This window comes from Protopterus annectens, chromosome 1.part1 (assembly GCF_019279795.1).
Source record: "Protopterus annectens isolate FY-2018-M chromosome 1.part1, PAN1.0, whole genome shotgun sequence".
Taxonomy (NCBI): Eukaryota; Metazoa; Chordata; order Ceratodontiformes; family Protopteridae; genus Protopterus; species Protopterus annectens.
Window position 1 is genome coordinate 841,408,855 of NC_056726.1, and position 22,242 is coordinate 841,431,096.

General features: G+C 37.9%; 1 protein-coding gene across 1 annotated transcript in view; it reads right to left on the reverse strand.

Annotated features, from left to right (window-relative positions):
• Nucleotides 1–22,242, reverse strand: part of TAF1C (TATA-box binding protein associated factor, RNA polymerase I subunit C) — a 1,469,099-nt gene that overhangs the window by 1,305,485 nt on the left and 141,372 nt on the right. The window contains exon 3 of the mRNA XM_044078672.1: nt 4,287–4,380. Coding sequence (XP_043934607.1) covers nt 4,287–4,380 — 94 coding nt within the window. The remainder of the gene's footprint in view (nt 1–4,286; nt 4,381–22,242) is intronic.

The following is a 22,242-nucleotide window of genomic DNA, read 5'->3' on the forward strand; positions in this document are numbered from 1 at the left end:
TTCTTTCATTTTCACCCTATTTTTAAACACTTCAATTTTATCCTACTCCCTAGCTATATTTATTTTTGGAAGAAATTTCTATCTTCTCCAATAGCTCTTGAATAACTTCTACTACCCATTCATTAAATTCCTCTCTTTTTAACAGATAGGTGGGAAAGCACCAGTCTTTCTTTTCATTTCAATACCCTGTGTTTTATCTTTTAGTTATTGGGTGCATATCAAGACCTTCAATTAAATGCACATGCTCCTATGAAACGTAAATTTTGTTTAGCCTAGCCCAGTTTTTGTATCTTTGGGAATAATATGTAAATTCACTCCGATCATCTACCACTGAATTCACAGCTTCCATGCCAAATATTTTTATAAATTTCTTTAAAAATCCACCCTCCTTTATTATATTTTCCCTTCTGGGCCCCCAGACTCATCTTCACTGCTGCAAAACAAATTCCAGTCCCCAAGTACAAGTAATATTCCCTGCTGAAAACTGATTATTTCTCCCAGAAGTTTCTTAAGCTCCATTATAGCAGTTTTTGGTGGAATGTAAATACATGCCAGTGTAATCCTCCTCCTTTGCCAGTAGCCCCTTAGTATTACAAAATCTACTATTATCTTTTTTATCCTCTTCTATCACTAATGGAGCTCCTCTTGCAATTAATATAAGTACTCCTCTCTTCCTTTGCCCCAGGTACTCCTCTGAATAACTATCCTGAACACCTTTCTTTATCAGATTCACATGGTCAGTTCTTTTTATGTGTGCTCCTATAGCACAGCTATTTGCATTCTACATTTTTAATATAGTTCACTACTCTTTTTTTGTATTTATGTGTGAGACCATTAATGTTTAAAGACTATACAGAAAGCATCATATTCTTGAAAAATAATTATCCCCACCTTTTATGTATATATTTTTTTGTTAAACATCTAGTTCCAGCTTTTGCATTGCATGTGTGTACTGTTTGGCAGTTTTATCTTTTATACAGTTGTTTCTTGTCATCTCATTTTGAGCCTATGTCACATCTTGCAGAACTTTTTGTTTTACTGAAAACCATAAAACAAAAATACAAACACACCATACCACCCCCTAAAACCGATTAACTTAATAATAACACACAAAACAATGTATATCTTCAAATATTTAAGTTTTACCCTCAAAACAGGAATAAAACTTCCAAACTGACACACACACACACACACACACACACACACACACACACACACATCTGACACAAACTAATAGAAAAGTTATCCATGCTATGATGCATGGCACAGCCTGTGATTCTATTAAGTGTTGTCTGGGTTTGTCTTATCTTTATAGCTTTCTCATCTGCAAAAACACTTGAATCCTTTCAGAAAACATTTTCAACAAACTACTTCTCTATCAGGTTGCCTGCCAGAGACACGAAAACCAGACATAAAACTGCCAAGCATACCTTTGTCTACTAGAAAAAAAGCGTCAAAATATTCAATATTCTTTTTCATTTACTTGCTTTCTTTCAAAACCTCTTACTAGATTAAGCTAATGGCCTTAACCCAGTCTTTTCCATATGCAAGAATGAGAAAAAGCACACTATTTTTCATTTGTCATGCTCTTTTAAACAGATTTTTTAAACACTGCAGTGACTACATTTCTTAAAACTGAACAAGGAGCAAGAGAGAAGAGAGAAAGAAAATGAAAAACAAAACAGGACCATCTATTTACATTAGTATCCCCATTATACTTAAAAAATAATTGCAAAAAAAAAAAACTTTATAACCTGCAAAGAATAATAGTATTATTAAGAATTTTTTTTACTTACAGTTAACTTTCATTCTGAACATTAATGACATGAAGTGGGGTATATGCTTTAAAGTGCCCTATACGTTTAAAAAGGTCCAAGAAAGTCCAATATTTCCAGATTTTCTTGTTCTACTCCTGTTCATGTTCATCTCTCAAACCCCGTCTCTGCTTCATTTCCAACGTACTCGTGATTCTTCTAGTCAACTCTTGTGGTTTTTCTCTCTCTCAAGCATTTTCCATTGAAACACTGGAAAAAGTTTCACCACCACAGTCTCTCTAACTTCTTTATTACCAGAACAACAAGAAGCAGAACCTCCTTCTGTTTCACAGTTTACTTTTTGCTGGACAATTTTTTTATATTTCATCTTTAATAAGTACTTCATCATAAAATTATTTTGTTCCTCCAGGGAAAAATATTTTGAAGCTAGATGGGTAAACCAGTTTCAATTTCATGCTTGCTTCATGACATTCCCTGAATAATTAAATAAATTTACTCCTACTCTACTTTGGTCTGGTGTACAATGAGTAGACATTCTCCATAAACACTCTGCTGCCTCTCACTTTTAGTACTTTCCTTCTGCCACAGTTGTCAGAATCAACTCCTTCTACTGGCAAGATTGTATCTCTTTACTATTAAAGGTTTAGGTTGTTTTCTTATAGCTAGGTTTGGAGCATACACATGATGTACCCATTCAATTAATAATTCCTGTTGCTTATTTGTGCATTCATAAAATTAATAAAGTGTATTCCTTCTAGCTTCTTTATACAGCAGAAAATGTCATTTTTTTCCCTTCATGCTCTTTCCTCTGATTCAATTTTTTTAAACATCTCTTCTTGTACAGTCTCATATTCAGCCAGCCTTTTCTTCATTTCGACCTTTGAGTTTTGCAGTTTTATCACCTTATCTGAATATCTGTTTAAAGCTTCTTCCATTGTTTCCAGCCTTTTACTGAACTGAAATACTCCATCCAGGTTTAATTTATTTTAGTTAGTTCTGTGTGCAGTTGCCTTATACTTTCCTCTAGGTTACTAGAAGTCATGTCTGGAGCTTGCTCTGCTTTTTCCTGAACAGCTGTAGTACTCTTGCCAGTCATTTTTTTTTTGGTCATCTTTTGTAGCTAAGTTTACCTCAGGTCCTTTGTATTACTTTTTTTTTTTCCTGGCATCCAGGCAGTGCACTTACTAGCCAGTTACTAATGAAATTTACCCAGAATCCAGGTCCACTGACTTTCTCTACTTAAGTTTGTTTTCACACTGGGAGAGCTAGAATTATGTGGTTACTCAATGTGCAGTCATCTTCATGCAAGCTGGCTCTTACGTAGCTGAAAACTATTTAATTCCAAATATGTTCTTTCTTCAGGTTGAATACTATGAAAGCAAACGTTTTATATGTTATAGAAATTAATGGTTCAGTTGTCAGATGGAAACAATTTAACATAAGCAACTGTAAATAAATAAGGACTACAACCACTTCCCAAACTGAGACAATGAAATAGGTCAGCACAAAGTAAAACAGAGTTCCAGAATCTCCCAGTTTTCTCTGTAACTTTCAAGTAGGTTTAATTCATTATATCAGAGTAACACCTCCAGGTGCATCTGCAGTTAACTCCTATCAATACCTCTAGGCATCAAATACTGCTTGTTCATATTTGCATCAGTAATTCCAAAACCATGCTATGTACAAGGTTTTAAAAGATTTCATCTTAATGCTTACACAACGGCAAACTCAACTGCATTAATATTTGACCTCTGTCTAATGCAGGTAAATAGATATTAACTGTTTTATGGTATTAATTTATATAGCTATAATTTTAACACTTTTCTAAACATCTGATCAAGTAACACAGAAAGAATTCCTTAGGCTCATATGAAAGCGCTCAGCTAGATGAATAAAATTCTCCTAACAGTATGTGTGTAACTTGAGTGGTTTCTGAGATATTATAAGTTGTTTACAAAACATTACAAATGCAACAGTTTCTGTGTTTACTGTGACTTACAAAATTCTGTTCAAGACCTAGAACCTAAAGAATACTACCACTTTAAAAATAGTTTGCGCTGAAGGGTTTGCCATTTATACTTCTTTAATAACCCTGATGGTTCCAGAGATATGATAATTTGTTTGAAATTTAAGGACATAACTTGATTCTGTGAAAAGGCTTAAGCTGCGCCCACTGGAAATTACAGTAAAAACTTCTTGAGCTCCATTGGAGTGAATGAGTTAAAACCATAAACACAAATCAACACAAGGAGTTATGGAAGGGGGATACTTTTTCAGCCCTTGTTTAAGCTGAAAGTGTACAACACAAATCCAATAATGCTCCAAGTGACATTCATTTTGTTGCTAATATTTAAGCATAATTCTGGGCTGCAAGAAAAAATGAGCAACAACAAGCATTTGGCCAGAAATTTTACCCCTTAATTCAGCATTCAGCTTTCTATATAACTGGACAGACACTTTAGTTTACACTGCAGGACAGAGAACATTCCACTTAAACTGCTGTTCAGTTACCTGAATCTGGTGGTAGAAGAGGTATCGATGCTGGCTCAGTGGGTTCCCAAATCTCCCCTTGAACATGCTGCATAGGTGCAAATTCAAAACTCTCCTATATGAATAAAAAAAGTGTGTGTAATACTTTGTGGACAATTTTTTCCTGACAAGTTTTACCCTCCTCTGGAGTGCAGCAGATTGCATAATTAAAAATTATTCAGGAAAACAACTTATCTGGATGGTACCTGCTCACTCAGAAATTATGCATTAGTATGTTTTACACAACAAACACTTGGCTTTTAGCTGTACAGAAATCTTAGCAAAATATTCAAAAGACATATACAGTTATGTGTAAAGTCTTAAGTCTCCATTACTTATACCCAAATGAAGTTCACAAAAAAAATTGCAACGGAATGCGACAAATGTGAAGATATTGTCTTTATTAACTGCTCGCATTCTGCTGGTCGTGTCAAAAATTTCATTAAGTAAAAGTCCACAAAGAAAAGGTTTTAATTACTACAGCAATAACATTAATTTTTGCATACAAGAGTAGTTCAGTCGCACAGTACTGACGGCAAACAATTCACTCATTTTAGACTCTCAGCTATGCAAAAGTTTAATAAATGTAACATTACTCCATCTACTAACAGTGTATACCACATAAGGATCCATCTTATAGCCTGGACTACTTATGCTAAACAATGTATATAGCAGTTAACATTAATAGACATGGCATGTTCTTCCACGCATGAGCCATATCATGTGACAAACAACACAAACAACAAATATTTAAAAAAGCAGATGAAATCAAGTAAATAGAAGTCATCTAGTGTAGCCTGATTGTGAGTGGCTAATGCCAGTTCATCCATCTTAGGGGAAGGGAAAGGCGGTCTTAGTCAGGTTTGCATGGCACCAAAATGTCCGGAACTGGAGACTGCTAACCCCAAGCTGGTGATAACTGCTCTAGTTAGCAAGTATGTGGAAGCATACACATGTACAGGGAAGTATGTGGAAGCATACACATGTACAGGGAGGGAGCAGGACAACAACACAGGTGCTCACATCAGCCACTAGGTCTGGGGTTCAGGTCTCTACAGAAATGTTCTCATTGCCAGGACAGTGACATGGTCATAAACCACACGCATAGCTGATTGCATGATTGCATGATGCCCCCCCCCCCTCTATTTAGCTCAATTCCATCCTGTGCACAGCCAGTGTGGAAGAATTAATGTCAAGATCAACAGAGAGAGCCTTCATAGCCAGCAGGTATGAAGTAAATAGCACAAAAATGTAAATGATAAAACATGAAATCATACCAAATAATAATACTGCAACTTCCTAAAAAATGATGCTACAAAGCTTCTGAAACTTACTTAACGAACCTTAAGAAAGAGGAAAGGTAGCGAATTCCACAAGAATGGTGCAAGGGTAAGCAAATTATAGCCTTCCTGAAGTTTGTAAATATCCTGGGAATGAATAAAACAAAATCCACGTCAGCAGAACCAGCAGCAAAGAGTCCAATATTAAGTGTTTTATTAACATCCACTTTTCGTTCAAGAAAACTGAACTTCTTCAGACAAACATCAAAAGGTAACAAATGTAAAAAAACTCCTTATATACACAATTAACAACACATGCTACATTTAAATGGACCAACCAGCTGGTTAAAACTCGCTGACATCAATATGTGGGAAAAGCTGATCTCAAAGCTTCACTGCATACAAAAGTCAGGTCTTTACAAATTGTGTTTTGAAATCAAACAACTGACCAAAATAAAATAAAAATGGTCAATGGAAATGTGTCTAAACAAAAAATATTTAAAACCAAGAAAAACGAAACATAATAAATGGAACCGATTTGATGATGAAAAGTAAGAAGTAAAACATAAAAAATAAGTCATAGATGAAGAGTGGAAATAAAAAATAATAATAAAATTACCTCTCAATACTTCTAAGTTTCAAAATGCAAGCTAACTCTGTCGTTGAGACCTGGGGGTCTATATGAACAGAGTTTCAGCTGCCAAATCACTTCTAGGTGCTCTAATAATAGTTGGAAAGGACGCCCCCTGATATCAAAGGGAACCTGTCCTAACACCCTAAAAGTAAAACTATGCTGAGGGTGGTCGTTAACATGTTTCGCCAAAGTGTTTTCACACTTATTTTTCCTAATACAATATAAGTGCTCATAGATTCTTTCATTAAAACCTCTGTCAGTCTTGCCCACATAAAACGCTGGGCAAGACTGGCAGCAAGCTAAATAAACAACCGATCGAGATTTACAGTTGAATCTACCAACAGTGGAGAAAGAAGACCCAGCAATTTTGAATTGCTAGTATCCGTTTGAGGTCATCACCCCTCCTGTATATAAAACTAGACAAAGTACCAAACCTGGCTTTCAAGGCATCGTCACAACAGAAAATACTCCAGTTCTTGACAAACACCTCCTTGATTAAGTGAATCTCAGAAGTGTCTACTTTTTTGTTAGTCTACAAAGACTTCAGGCATGACTGGGGGTGAATGTTCTAGTGGACAACTTGTGAACAAACTACTTTGTAAAATAGGGGTGATAACCTCAAACGGATACTAGAAACAAAAAAGACACTCGTGTCAGAGTAGAGGGCACTTTCAAATGTGAGAGCTGCAACATGTGCAGGCACATTGCCACTGGTTCGAGATTCAAAATTGCTGGGTCTTCTTTCTCCACTGTTGGTAGACTCAACTGTAAATCTCAATCGGTTGTTTATTTAGCTTGCTGCCAGTCTTGCCCAGCGTTTTATGTGGGCAAGACTGACAGAGGTTGTAATGAAAGAATCTATGAGCACTTGTATTAGGAAAGATAAGTGTGAAAACACTTTGACGAAACATGTTAACGACCACCCTCAGCATAGTTTTACTTTTAGGGTGTTAGGACAGGTTCCCTTTGATATCAGGGAGGGTCCTTTCCAACTATTATTAGAGCGCCTAGAAGTGATTTGGCAGCTGAAACTCTGTTCATATAGACCCCCAGGTCTCAACAACAGAGTGAGTTTAGCTTGCATTTTGAAACTTAGAAATATGCAGAGGTAATTTTATTATTATTTTTTATTTCCACTCTTCATCTATGACTTATTTTTTTATGTTTTACTTCTTACTTTTCATCATCAAATCGGTTCCATTTATTATGTTTCGTTTTTCTTGGTTTTAAATATTTTATGTTTAGACACATTTTCATTGACCATTTTTATTTTATTTTGGTCAGTTGTTTGATTTCAAAACACAATTTGTAAAGACCTGACTTTTGTATGCAGTAGCACTTTAAGAAGCTTTGAGATCAGCTTTTCCCACATATTGATGCCAGCGAGTTTTAACCAGCTGGTTGGTCCATTTAAATGTAGCATGTGTTGTTAATTGTGTATTTAAGGAGTTTTTTTTACATTTGTTACCTTTTGATGTTTGTCTGAAGAAGTTCAGTTTTCTTGAACGAAAAGTGGATGTTAATAAAACACTTAATATTGGACTCTCTGCTGCTGGTTCTGCTGATGTGGATTTTGTTTTATTCATCTCAGTTTGTTTCAACTTTTGTTGCTTCAGTTAGTTTGTTTAATATCCTGGGAATGACAAGCAGGTAATCAGTTCCTCATTCAAGGATCAGAGAAGATATGTTGCATTACACAGCAATCAAAGCTTTTTCAAATAGGCAGTGCCCAGCTTTTGTGCAGTTCCAGAGTGATACACAACACTAACCAGGACCAAAAAAAACTGCAAAAACTACAGCACATAGGTATTATGACTGGATTAGGTATTGCCAGTCAAAATCCTAACCATAATATTCTGAACCTTGGATGTGGGCAAGCACCCCCTCCCAAAAAAAAAGTCCAAAGTAATCTATACTACCCTAATCAAGACACAAGGAATCAACACCATCCAACACCATGGCCAAGTACAAAGATACTACTATGTACATGATCTGGCACATACTTCTTAGAAAGTAATAAGATAACCAGCCAAATGCCACTTTATCCTGAAGTGTCAGCATCCTATCCAAGGTAACTTCCAGATGTTGCATCTGTAGCATTAACTCTACTCTATTCTCCATATACATAAAGGATAAGCTTACAACTATGACAGAGGCTACAGGCTTTAACTCCCAGCCTGCTTACAGGCAGTGTGTGTGTCTGTCTGTGTCTGTATGTGTCTGTGCGTGCATCTGTCTGCATTTGTGTATCTGCATCTGTCTCTCTGTGTGTCTGCGTCTGTGTGTCTGTGTTTGTGTGTCAGAACCAGCAATATAGGGTTTAACTACCACCACTGGTAAGTTAGTATACAAATGACAACTAGCCTTAGCAGTAAATAAGCACTACTGCCTTGGGTGAAATCCAATATCCCCCATACCCTAATAAGGTAGCCAACTGCACAACTCCAGATCAGAGCTACAATCACTATTGTCCCCAGGACTTTCACTCACACCAGTCTAAGCCCAGTGCCTTTCAGGACAATCTTACCAACAACAGTAACTGAAACTCGGACAGAAAATGTTCACATAAGTGCACTCACGCACACTTTTTTTTGGAGTATATGGTAAATAGTGACGGACACCAACCAGCAACCTTCATTCCAAGCTTTAAGATATTCTGTCACAAGTTAATCAAAATAGCAAAACAACAGCACAAAATATTTTTACCCTTAATATAAAACAAGCTCTTTTGTTTGTTTTTCAAATACCTTTATTGAATTATCACTTGTGGCAGACAAAATTACATTTATATAAACATAATCAAACCATATTAAGTTCACATTTACAAATATTATAGAATACATAACACTTTATGTGATGTATAATCTTAAGCAGCATTACACAAATTATTTAATTCCTGCCTTTTCTTACAGCTCATTCCTCCTCCAAAACATTTTTCTGCAAGTACTGTTCCCACAATTCCATTTTTTTCTGTGTAATTTACTCCTAACCTTTTCTAAAGATCACACTTCCTGTTCTTTTATCTCTATTTATTTATTTAACATCCAATTACTGATAAAGTCAGACTGGGTAGAAGCCTATTTTCAGTGGAGGCTTGGAAAGAAAAGTTTCAAATTATTACAAAGCATTTTAAGAACAACAATTTTACAATCTTCAAAAATAAAACAAAAGCATCTGCAGTTTAAATAATTATAACAAACTGGACAAAATATAAAGACATGGGTTAAGAATCGATACAAGTTATATGACAATCATTTAATATTTAGAGGAATTTTAGACAGTTTGTAGAAAAATTAGAGGCAAGCTAGTCTAATATAAACAGAAATTGCAATATGAAGTGAGGGCAAAACAGGCTTATGGTATATTTAGACAGAATGTCAGGGAAGAGAATTTGATAGAAGTAAGGAAGTAAGTGAAGAAGGGAGAGTAAAGAGGTATAAGGAATGAAAAGGTACTTGTCCAGATTTACGGATATAGTTTATCCTCATTTTGAGCAATAACAGCACCAGATATTAGGAAGTTACTAGGCTAATGGCCCTATGGCCCTTACAAGCCTAGCTAAGTTCTACCCTTATTTCCACGATCAGCACCTAGTACCTGTGTCCAAGAAGAACACAGGTAGAACCCCAGGGGTGAATTTACAGTTACCCATCCAATCATCCAGATTGCATTTGAAAAGGACCAGGGAGCTAGGAAGCCTTTTCAGAGTGGTTTTGAAAGATGGGAGGGTACTGACCTGACAGAAACAAGAAAGGAGTTCCAGACCTTAGCAACCTTGTACGAGTAAAGACAATGCCCAGCAGATTTCACAGGTTTGTAGACAGACAGGAGGTTTTAGTCACTGGATTGCAATAACCAAATGGGAACATAGTTGTGTAGAATGTTTTTTTACTTCTGGACAGGCGGATGGATGCTAAATAACTTTACAGGTGGTAAAAAGCTGTGCATATTTTAGTTAATGAGGCACTTCGAACCAAGTTAGGCTTTTCACTGCTATACAGTGGTGGGTTCTGAAAGGGGTATTTGCTGCAAACTTAGCAACTTAGTTATAGCATTGCTCAAGTTTTAATTTTTGTATAGCCTGGAGGTTAGGAAAGATGAGAACACCATAAAGAAGTGTGAGGAGGAGATAAGTAGTAGCATGTGTAGTTTTAGTTGCGTCCGTGGGAAAGTTTTTGGCTCTGTAAAGCATCCCTAGTTTTTGATGAGTTTTTCTTATGTAACTTTGTTACACAGGGTGAAAAGTGACTTCAATAACTGTACTATTAACAAACAGGACCTTAATTTTTTTTAATGAGAGAGGGATTTGGGGAGAATAGTAGTAGCTTGGTCTTTTTGTGGTTGTGTACGAGTTGGGAGTTACAAAGACATGTTTCAGTAGCCGTTACAGTTTCCAGAGTAATTTTTAGGTGTACTATGTTGGCAGATGTGCAAATGAGATTGTAATCATCTGTGTTCGGTATTAGGATGACTTGTTGTGTGAATGTATAGAAGGTGTTGGTGAAAAATGTTAAAGAAGAGGGGACCAAGGACAGAGCATTGTGGTATGCCAGTGGTGACTGGCAGGTAAGGAGAGCATGGAGTGCCATTTTACTGACTGATACCTATTGGACAAGTAGCTTTTGAACCACAGAATGGTGGTCTGAGAGAAACCCAGTGAGGACATTTGAAGTAGAAATTTGCTGTGACAAACTGTCAAAGGCTTTAGACAAGTCTAGAAGTAAGGAAGAGACTAGTTTACCATTATCTCTAACTTTACTGACAGTATCTATATAGGTTAGAAGAGCACTGTCAGTACTATGGGAAGGACGGAAGCCATGTTGTGTAGGGAATTGGAGTTCACAGTCTAGCAATTACTTCTGTACACATTTTTTTAAGTATTTTGGTGAGGAAAGACAATTGCTACAGGTCTAAAGTTATTGATGTCTGTTGAATTTCCTCCTTTATGCAGAGGGATAATTTGTGACTTATTACAGGGAGAGGGAACTCTGGATTCCTGGATTTATCTATTTATAAGGAATGATGCGGGATAGACAATGCTACTGGCTGCAATTTTAAGGAACTCCCTAGGAAGGTCATCAGCTGAGGAACAGCATGGTTTAAGTTTAAGAGTAGTTTTATGTAGGATGCGGGCAGGTTTGAAGGTGAAAGTAGATGTGGTGATATGTGGTTGTTGGGCAGGGTTGGAATCAGATGTTGAGGAATCTTTGGTTAGACATGAAAGACTATCTATAAAATAGGAGTTGAACTGGTTTGCAGTTTTGAGTGGTGAGTTATCAGGAGAGGGGTTCGGGTTGAATTTTTGGCCAAGATGCAAGATTTCTTTAATGGATGTCCAAAATTGTTTACAGCTGTATTTAGTGTTATTCTGAAAGTTATTACAGTATGTTGCTTTGTCTTCATTTATTAGCTTTTTAGTATTACTGTAAAGCATTATGGAGTTATCAAGAAATTGTGGTATTTTATATTTTTGACATTCTTTCCATGCTTTTCTCTATCCTGTATTAGCATTCTACTCTTTTTGGATAGCCAAATTGCATTATTTGTTTTTAGTCTCTTCCTTCTAAGAGGTGCAAGGTTATTTAGGATGGTTACCTATTACAAAATCAATGTTACAGAACTTCGAATATCATGTGGTCGACACCATATGATCGAAGTTCCATAACTTCGAAATTAAAAAAATAAAATAAAACAAACAAAACGTACCTTGACGTGTTAAAGAAGGGGGGGCAAGTCCCCCTGCACCCCCCCACTACTTAAATATACCAACTCCGAGATCGCACTTTAATGAACTACAGTGCAGAAAGGGAATATTTCCCTTTCTTACACTGTAGCGTGATCTCAGAGTTGGTATATTTAAGTAGCGGGGGATGTGGGGGGTGCAGGGGGGCTTGCCCCCCTGCCTACACCCTTTACTTTTTCTTTTTTTTTAATGTTTATTTTTAAGAATTCGAATTTTCAATTGTTTGATCATTAAAGGTAGACCTTTAGTGATTCAAACAACTGAAAAGTCAATGTTCCAATAGGAACCCATTTAGGAATTTTAGAAAAGTTGCACTGAATTCATTTGCAGCATAATCTAAGATAAGGATTTTTAGGAAGTTCCAATTAATAGATGATAGTATAGTCATGAACATTTCTAGGTTAACTTGGAAATGTTGCGTGCTGTTTTATAAATATGCTGTTTAATTGGATGTGTGAGATGTCTGGTCATATAGATTGAGAGATGGATCACTGACATAGTTTTATATTATACCTACGGTCATGTATTTGCTAGGGTCTGACATAAGGATCCAGTCTAATAAGGAACTTGATGTCTTGCTGTAATGTGTGGGGCTATTAATTTGTGTGAAACCATACAAGTTCATGCTAAATGTAGGGGAGTTGGAGTTTATGTCCAACCAACTGACATTCACATCATCTAGTAGTAGTTGTTCTTGTAGAAATGTTGTGGATATCCAATGTAGAATATCTTCCAGTATAGATATACTGTCACCAGGAGTGATGCAAGGGACAATACATACTTGTTTATACTTGTTTATTTTGAGGAAAGCAATATGAAACTCTGCTAAACTGACGTTTGGTATTGGTTTACTGTTAAGAGGAAATGTGGTAGGTGACGGGAAACATTAAAGAAATGCCACCACCTTTCTTCTTTATACGGTCATTATGGACAATATTATAGCCAGGAGGTGTAACTTCAAAGTCATTTATGCTGGGTTTAAGCCAAGTTGCAGTTACTGCAAGAATGTCAGGCATATGTTCTGTAATCCAGGCATGTAGTTCAGCAAATTCTGTTACAATATTCACTACTTCAAGCATAGTTGGTTTAGAGTTTGATTTCATTTTCGAGTAATTGCTTTTTTGGCAGCCATGAGAATTAAACTTAACAAGGCTTTGCTATGTCTAGGCAATTTAGATCCTGTAACCAAGCTCAAAAAAATCACTTCCTTCTTAACACTCATTTGCTCACCCAGTAATCCTGAAAGTGTACTCTGGGGGGAATTTTTCAAGTCTGCTAACACCTCCAACATTTGCCATCTACCTGAAGAAAACTTCTTTAGAGTGTGCTAACATAAGACAATCTTTGAATATTTATATAGTAGCAATAATTTAATCAGTATTCAAAGGGAAGATGCCCATAATTAACAACAACAAAAAAAAAAAAGCTAGATGTACTGTGGTCTTGTTGTGTCTGGATTTTAAATCCAAAAACAACATTCAGGGCCCTTATAAGCAGTAGGTATGCTATATCTTCAGTGGTACACTCCATGCAGGCAGACTTCAGTAACTCATGCAACTTTTAACTGATTACACTTGATGGATTTTTAAGTCCCCAGAAATGATTTCCTATGACTTTAGTCTGAATTTTAGTAAGTACTGGTTTCGACTGTTATAAGCTGAAATGGGGGGTTAAGAGGCTGTGTCAAATAAAGCTCCATCTTGTGACATAACTCGGCAACTTTCCCCAAAGCACTACACTTTGCAAAAATTCACACTATTGTACAATCAACAAGTAAGACATGGTCTCACTTTTGATCTGCAGAACGTTTCTGCAGTAGCAAATGCAACTATATAAAGAAGTTATGTACTTACCATAACGTTCCATCTGTGTTGTCCATTTTCATTCTTCAACATATAGGTTCATATTAGACTCAGCCATTACTCCAGCTCGTGGTGAACGACAAACTCTCGAGCTTGCTTCCTATCCAAAATGCACCATGCCTAACTTCCCACAGATCTTATATTCAGCTTGAGGGAAATAGAGAAAAAATAGAAACTATAAAGGACTTGCCATAACTGGAATTTAACACTAGGGGCATATGGTGTTCCTAGGTGTACTCAGAGGCCCTTTTATACCAGACGTCATCATGAAAATATGGAGGGGAACGGAGGGTGGGGAGTTGAGGAAGAACGAAAATGGGCAACACAGATGTAACGTTATAGTAAATTCATAACTTCTTTATCTGATGTTGTCAATTTTCATTCATTCCTCAACGTATGGGGCAGAGTTCTCAGCTACCTAAATTCCTGGGTGGACTTGAAGGAAGGATATTCCTTAGTACGGTTTAACTAAAGGCTGCTCTTCCCCTGGAGACCAGATCTAATTTTGCAATAAGTGATAAAGGTATGAGGATTTGACCAAGTTGCAGCTGCACATATACCATCCATGGCTGCTCTAGACTGGAATACAGTAGAAGCAGCCATAGATCTAGTTGAATGAGCTTTTATAGGTTTTGGTAAAGGAAGATTCAATTTAATAAAGACAAGCGAGATGCAATCTGTCAACCATCTGGTTTATAGTCACTTTAGTGACAGATTTGCCCATCTTATGACATGCAAAGAAGACAGAGCTGGTCTGTCTTTCTGAATTGTTTTGCTCTGTGCAAGTAGAACCACAATTGCCTATCCAATAAACTCTCCTTTACTTCCAAAATTTCAGAAGAACACTGGCAGGTTAATGGTTTCATTAATGCTGGATTCTGACACCACCTTAGGTAAAAAGGAAGCACTGATACATAAGGTAACCCTGTCTTTATGGAAATTCAAATATGGAGCTTTGTAAACAGACAATGCCTGAAGCTCTGAAATCCTTGTAGCAGAAGTGATTGACACTAAAGACAGCCTTCCAGGTTAAGAACTTTAGATGACATTTGGCTGCAGGTTCAAATGGAGGCTGAATCAAGGGTTGCGATACCAAATTCAGATCCCATGGTGGTACAGGATCCTTGTAAGGAGGTAAGTAGAAGAATACCTTTAAAAAGGTTTTACATAGTTTGGAGGAAGACCAGGAAGAATTCTGAACCCCCCAGATGGAAATTTGAAATTATGCAAGCTGGACTTTGATAGTCAAAGAGCTAGCGCCTTCATTAAATAAACTTGCTAAAAATTTGAGAACAGAATGAATTGGGGCTTAAAAAAGTTTTGCACATGATTATGTTTTGTCCAAACAACAAATCTTTTCCACTTACTTTTGTAGAGTTTTTAATAGAGGATTTATACAAAGATAACAGAATAGAACAGACAAGGGAACAGAGCATAGGTTGACTGGCTAATAAAGGAATTGGAGAAATCATGCAGTCAGTTTGAAACTTGGATTATCTGGGTGAATCTTATCTGTCAGATCAGACAGCAGGTCTGGAGTTGGATCCAGAATCCAAGATGGATATTGAAGATTAGGCAAAAGAAAGACGTACCAAACTTGGCGAAGCCAGTAAAGGGCAATGAGGATGGCCTTAATCTTCAACCTGGCTGATTTCTGAAGGAACTCTGGTATTAAAGAAGTCGGAGGACAAGCGTTTAATAGACCGGGGACTGGGCCAATCATGGAGAAGAGCATCCCTCAGTGACACCCCCAGTGGGGGGACTATGGCAAAAAGGTTGCTCCACTTGTTGTTTTGGGAAGATGCAAAAAGATTGCAGCAAAGCTGGCCCCATCGTTGAAAGACTACTCATGGCAGTAAAATGGACCTGCTCAATTTGTCTGTTATCACAATGGACATCTCTGGAATATGCACTGCGACTAGAAAGCAGTTGGAAGAGATCACCCATTTTCACACCCTCAGGGCTTCTCAACACAGGGGATAAGATCTGGTTCCACCTTGTTTGCTGATGTACCAAAGTACTGCCATGTTGTCCTTTTGGATCGCAATTGTTCCAAACAGGAGAGAGTATTGCAACACTAGCAGCACCATTCTTATCTCCAGAATGTTAATATGCAAATTGGCCTCTTCGGAGGACCAAGTGCCTCAGACCGTTTTTCCCAGAAATGCCCCCGCCCAACCAAACTTGGAGGCTTCCATGGTCAGTATGGCCTTGGACTGAGGGAGAATAAAAAGGATAGCCTTGCAACAGTTGTTGGGACTGCATCCACCAGGAGAGAAACTACTTTCATATTTGAGTTATTTGTATCTTTGTCGACATTGGTTGAGACAGAATTGACCGTTGTGATTGTAGCATCCATTGCAGAATTTGCATATATCTTGTGAGGTGGCACTAAAATTATTGCCACTGACATTTATGCTAGGGTTTGCAGAATCAACCAGGCTGTAATTCTGGAATTGCAAATTACTTTCTTGACCCGATTTCTTATTGTTTGTACTCTCGCAAGAAGAAAAGATGCTACCATCGATACTGTGTTGAATATTGCACCTATAAATTCCAGAGATTAAGTTGGTTGTAATGGAGGCTTGTTGTGAATGATGGTTACTCCTAGATTTGAACTAATCTGCACAATGTAGTCTCATGCCTGTACCAGTTGATACCTGGTTGAAGTGGTAATGAGTCAGTCACCCAAATATGGAAACACTCAGAATCTCTGCAGTCTCAAGTGAGTTGCTACCACTGCCATGCACTTGGAGAACACCCTGAGGGCTGTAGTGAGACCAAAGGGCAGAGCTGTGAACTGATGACTGGCTCCCAGCCAGAAGCATAGGTGTCTTTTGGATCATCTGTTCATTGTTATGTGACAGTATGCATCCTGAAGGTCTATCAAGCACATCCAGTTGTCCTTCCCTATGCGTTTTGCTACCACCTTGCTCTTTTTCTGAAGTGGCTATATTAGTAGTCCCAATTGAGAGTAAACACTGACTGGGTCACACATCTGCTATTTATCTTTCCTACACGACTGCCTCCAAGGAACATGCATTGTAAAAAAGGCACAATAATACCCTATAATGGGTCAGGAAGTGTCGTAAGTCAACCAGTTGTATCACGTAACACTTCTTCCAATGGATATCTTAAAAGCACGCTTCATGCCCTAAATCATGAAATTGTATACCATTTGCATTCTGCTTGAATCGGATCATCAGCCATCCCTTCATTTTAAACAAACTGTATCCTTTCCCTGCTGCGATCATATAAGCAATTTCTTCATATCAAACTTGAGAATATATGTGGGGAATTCATTGCAACAAAAAAAAAATCTTTCTTGAAAACAGCCTAAAAGAGAAATAACCTAATTTCTTATGTTAATCTCTCAAACGATGAAGCCTATACTGTTGCACTGTGCTTTCCACTTTTAACAAATATAACCTGGCACGCTGCAAACCAGTAGGACCCAAATGTCTAAAAAAAACTATCTAAAATGATATACTACCCTCATGCATCTAACTGCTCAAATTAAACCTAATAAATATAAGACTTAATATTTATAAAAATAGTAATTTCTAAACATTACATAAGATTTTCATTCCAGACCATATTGCGAATGTTTAAGTAATGTTCAATACATTAAATCGCCCTACTGGCAGCATCTAAGAATTGGAATTTACCTATTACAGCAGGTTTCTTTCATCCAACCAACCATCGAGTAAAGGCATACAAGCAACCTGTCAAGCTGAAGCATCCCAACAGATGTCCATTACCCTCTATTCCTAGCAATGAAGAATGATCAAAGGCATCGGAATTCTATAAAAACAAGTTATGTCTTACCATAATATTCCATCTGTGTTGTAGATCTTTTTTCATTCATTACCACCTCAGTTATGTCCTCGGAACAGATACGGCCATTTCCAAGCTCACGCCAGCCAAAAACTCTCAGCTAAGAACTACCCATAATGCCCATCTCCTAGTTACTTCAGATCGTGTTTGCCCGCCCTTAGATAACAGATGCAGTAATAGAAAAAAAAATATTAGGAGGCTCTGTCTGAGCAAATACCCTAACCAGGAGTTCCTAAAGTCCACCAGGAGTCCAGGCAGGGGGAAGGAGAGCGGGAAGTAATGAATAAACAAATATCTACAACACAGATGGAACGTTATGGTAAGACATAACTTCTTTATCTGATGTTGTAAATCTTTGTTTATTCATTACCATTAGGACCGAGTCCCCAGCTACTGGAGTCCTGGGTGGCCCTAAGGAAGTATATTCCTGAGCACCAAAGAACCAAAAAATGCCCATTCTCTGGAGGTGAAATCCAATTTGTAATGAGATATAAAGGTATGAGGTCTTGACCATGTGGCTGCTGTGCAGATATCATCCACAGAGAATCTGGAATGAAATGCTATAGAAGTAGCCATAGATCTGGTAGAATGAGCCTTTATTCTGGAAGGTAAAGATAGCTTATTCTGTTGGGAGATAAAAGGTAATGACGTTTCTAAGCCAGGAGGATAAAGTCACTTTGGAAACAGGTTTACCCAATCTGGGTCCTGCAAAGGCCACAAACAATTGATCTGTTTTCCTGAAAGATTTAGTCCTGTCCAAATAACAACAAAGCTGCCGATGCACATTAAGGGTGTGCAAAAGGTACTCTCCTCTGTTAGAATGCTGAGGGAAAAAAATGGCAGGCCAATAGATTGATTAATGGAAAAGCCAGAAATGACCTTGGGCAAGAAAGAAGTGACAGCACAAAGGGACACCCTGTGGTGTGGAAGATCAAGTAAGGACTCGACAACACCTGTAGCTCAGATACTCTTCCCGCTGAGGTAAGTGCTACTAGAAGTAAGTTTTTCCATGACAAAAATTGCAAATCACATAAATCAAAAGGCTCGAAAGGATAACCTGTGAGAGACTGAAGTACCAAAGTCAAGTCCCAGGGTTCTAAGGGAGGCTTGACCTGAGGTTTAACATGTAAAACTCCTTTCAAAAAGTTCTTGCATAGGCGGTGTGACATAATTGAAGAATAATTAAGATCATTATGAAAATTGGCGATAGCTGCTAAATATACAGTGGATCATCGAAGCTGAGGCTCCTGCATGCAAAAACAGTAGTCTGGTATTGTAAGATCTTTTGAATAGGCAAAGAGAAAGGGTCTAAGTTCTGATCTTTGGCCTAAATAGAGAACCTAGTCCATTTACTAGAATAAACTTTCCTAGTGGAAGGTTTGTGTGAAGCCAGAAGAATTTCACAAACAGGAGATGGGATGTCAGGCAGAATGGCAAATCACTGGAAGTGAAGGAACCAAAACTGTGAACTTGAGACTGTGCAGGTTCGGATGAATCAGTCCCTGAGGATGAGATAACAGGTCTTGGGAATGATCCAGGATCCACGGACTGTGAATAAGATGAGGCAATAGGGAAAACCCGGTGGCCAGTCATGCATTACAGCGTCCTCGGTGGTTCCCCTGAGAGGGGATTAAGGCAAAGTAGCTTCTGCATTTGTAGTTTAGGGGGGGAAGCAAAGAGGTCTCAGTAAGGCTTGCCCCAGCGTTGGAAGGTCCGATCTACTGTTACAGGGTTGTGGGACTACTCGTGAGGCATCAGGATGTTCCTGCTCAGATTGTCCGCAATAAGGTTGGAACTCCCGGGAATGTGTGCTGCTATAAGGAAGCGGATGGAAGCTATTGCCTAGTGCCAAATCCTCATGACTTCCCGACACAGGGGGTAAGACCTGGTTCCGCATTGCTTGTTTATATACCAGATGACTGACATGTTGTCTGACTGAATTGCAATGGACCCAGAGGGTAGGGATGCATGGAATGCTTGCAACTGCCCTCAGTTCCAGGACATTTATGTGCAAATTGGCCTCCATGGGGGACCAGGTGCCTTGGACAGTCTTTCCCTGGAAATGCCCCCTCTAACAGTGAAGAGTCTGTGGTCACCGTGGCCATGGGCTGGTGAAAACAGGATGACTGACACCAAAGATTTGTTTGTGGTGCCGAGGTCGGAACTAAAATAGGGGTGAATATCATGGATGGCACCGAGGGAGAAGACACAGAGCCTGGTGCCAAAGAGGTATGTGCGGAGGGCCCTGGTGAAGCATGGAGCCAACTCAGTTCCATAACTGATGGAGATGCAGGAACCGAGTGACTCCATTTGTCCTTATGTTTTTTGGAGGGGGGTGAGACCTCCAACCCAGATAGAGCCTCTGAAAAAGGTGCCTTGAGTAATCCATTTTTCCTTATGTTTTTTGGTCTTTGGAGGGGGTGAGTCCTCCGACCCAGACAGAGCCTCTGAAAAAGGTGTCTTGAGTAATCCTTTTAAGATAAGTTTATTTTTACGTTCTGCTTTTGTACAATTACTAAAACTAGCACAAATGTCACAGCTTTAATATGATCCATGCCCAAACAGTAGACACAACGAACATGTGTATCCGAGTTAGGCATCTTACATCCACACTTGTCACACTGTTTAAATCCCAACTTAGCTTTGTCTGACATAGTAAGGGAACAAGGCTATCCTACAGAAAAATTAAGGGAGAAAATACCAATGATGTTATTTTAAAAAATACCACTAGTAAAAAGGAAAGGCCTGTCAAAGACAGGAGTGTGGGACAGTGACAATAATGCAGGTAAAAAATTAAATTACCAAGGAAAAGGGTAGGAAATAGGCCTAGGTTATAGGCGACAGTGAGAAAGGGCTAACTTGACTAAAAATTAAATAATTTTGAAGATAAACTGCCTTAAAATTAACAAATTTCTACTTAACTGACAGAAATGGCTAGCACGTCTAAATTGGAACACAGCAAACGAGAGCTGGAGTAGCTAGGAGAGGGGCATTATGGGTAGGTCTCAGCTGAGAGTTTTTGGTTGGCACGAGCTTGGAAACGGCCGTAACGATTCCAAGGACAGAACAGAGGTCCTAATGGAAATGAATAAACAGACTTAAAACATCAGATTAAGTGTTGTAATAAATTAAACTAAATATTAAATAAATTAGTACATTTGGAACTCTGGCATGTTGGGTAAAGATGAACTCTAACTAATGTCCCATACACCAAGTACGGGAACATAGTTACAGTTCATCACTTATTCTATTGGATCTAACATACTACATTGCCCTATCGGTGTTATCTAAATGTTAAAATCCGGCCTATTACAGCAACATTAATTCTTCCAATCAGCATCTTAATAAAATATATTATCCACCTATCAAGGCTCAATAATGTAAGAACAAGATAATCAACACTTACGACCCTTTCCTGCGTGGATACATGCAACAACTCAGATGGTCAAAAATCTTTAAGTATTATAACCAGTTAGTTGTTCAAAGGGGCTGTGCTCATCCCAAAATATTAATACATGGCTTATGCATAATACTGCAAGCTAAGCAACATTATGGAATATAGCATATAGCCATTCACTACGTGTCACTACCTAGGTAAATCACGGGCCTTTAAAATAGGTCTTAATAATATACTTCCATTTAAGCCAGCCCTTCTGTCTGCTCCAAGTTTAATAATCCACCTTAATTCAGATGTTTCAGTATTATTCTTAATATCACCACCATGTGTGCTTTCATACAAATTTTCTATCACTAAAAATGTACTTGAAACTATGTGTGGGATATTCGGCTATGCATTTAGCTAAATGATTCAAGTAGAATGCAAACAGTATATAATTTCCTGAATTAGGGAGAAGTGGTATGACTGGGAGCATGAAGTGTGCTTTTAAGATATCCATTGGAAGAAGCGTTATGTGATACAACTGGTTGATTTACAACACTCAGTGACCCATGATAGGATATCATTGTGCCTTTTTTACAATGTGCGTTCCTGGGTATGCGATAAAGTATGTGATCAGTTAGTCAAGGGAAACCAATGAATTTGATTGGCCAAATTAAAATTTATACAACTTTTGTTCACAGACTAAAATAAAACTCATTTGCTGATCAATTACAAAGTGCTTTAATGAATTTGATAGGCTGTTTTGGCCTGTGAAAGCATCTGACAGGTGCCTACATATATATTTGTAAAGTGATTGCAATTTGTTCATAGTTGTTATTGGTCTGATGACGCGGTCATTCCAACTGTGAAGACACTTATCTCAACAAACGTTTTATTCAGCAGAATTGGTCATGCCTACCCTTGTATTTGTGTTTATATTTCAGACGAGACACATCAGACACTTGAAACAGAACATGCATTGCCTTACCAATACACAGAGAAGTTACAATGATGAAACAGTTTAATAATTGACTTTAGCATCCATGGGCAGGTTTTCACTCCCACCAGTTAAGTACCTTTGAGAAAAGGACGATTACTTCCCATTTTAGGCTGGCAACACTCTCCTCTTTCCTCTCACTTTTCTAGCATTTTTTTGCACATCAGGCTGCTTCAATTTTTCAGCTGCTTTAAGATGTTTTACCT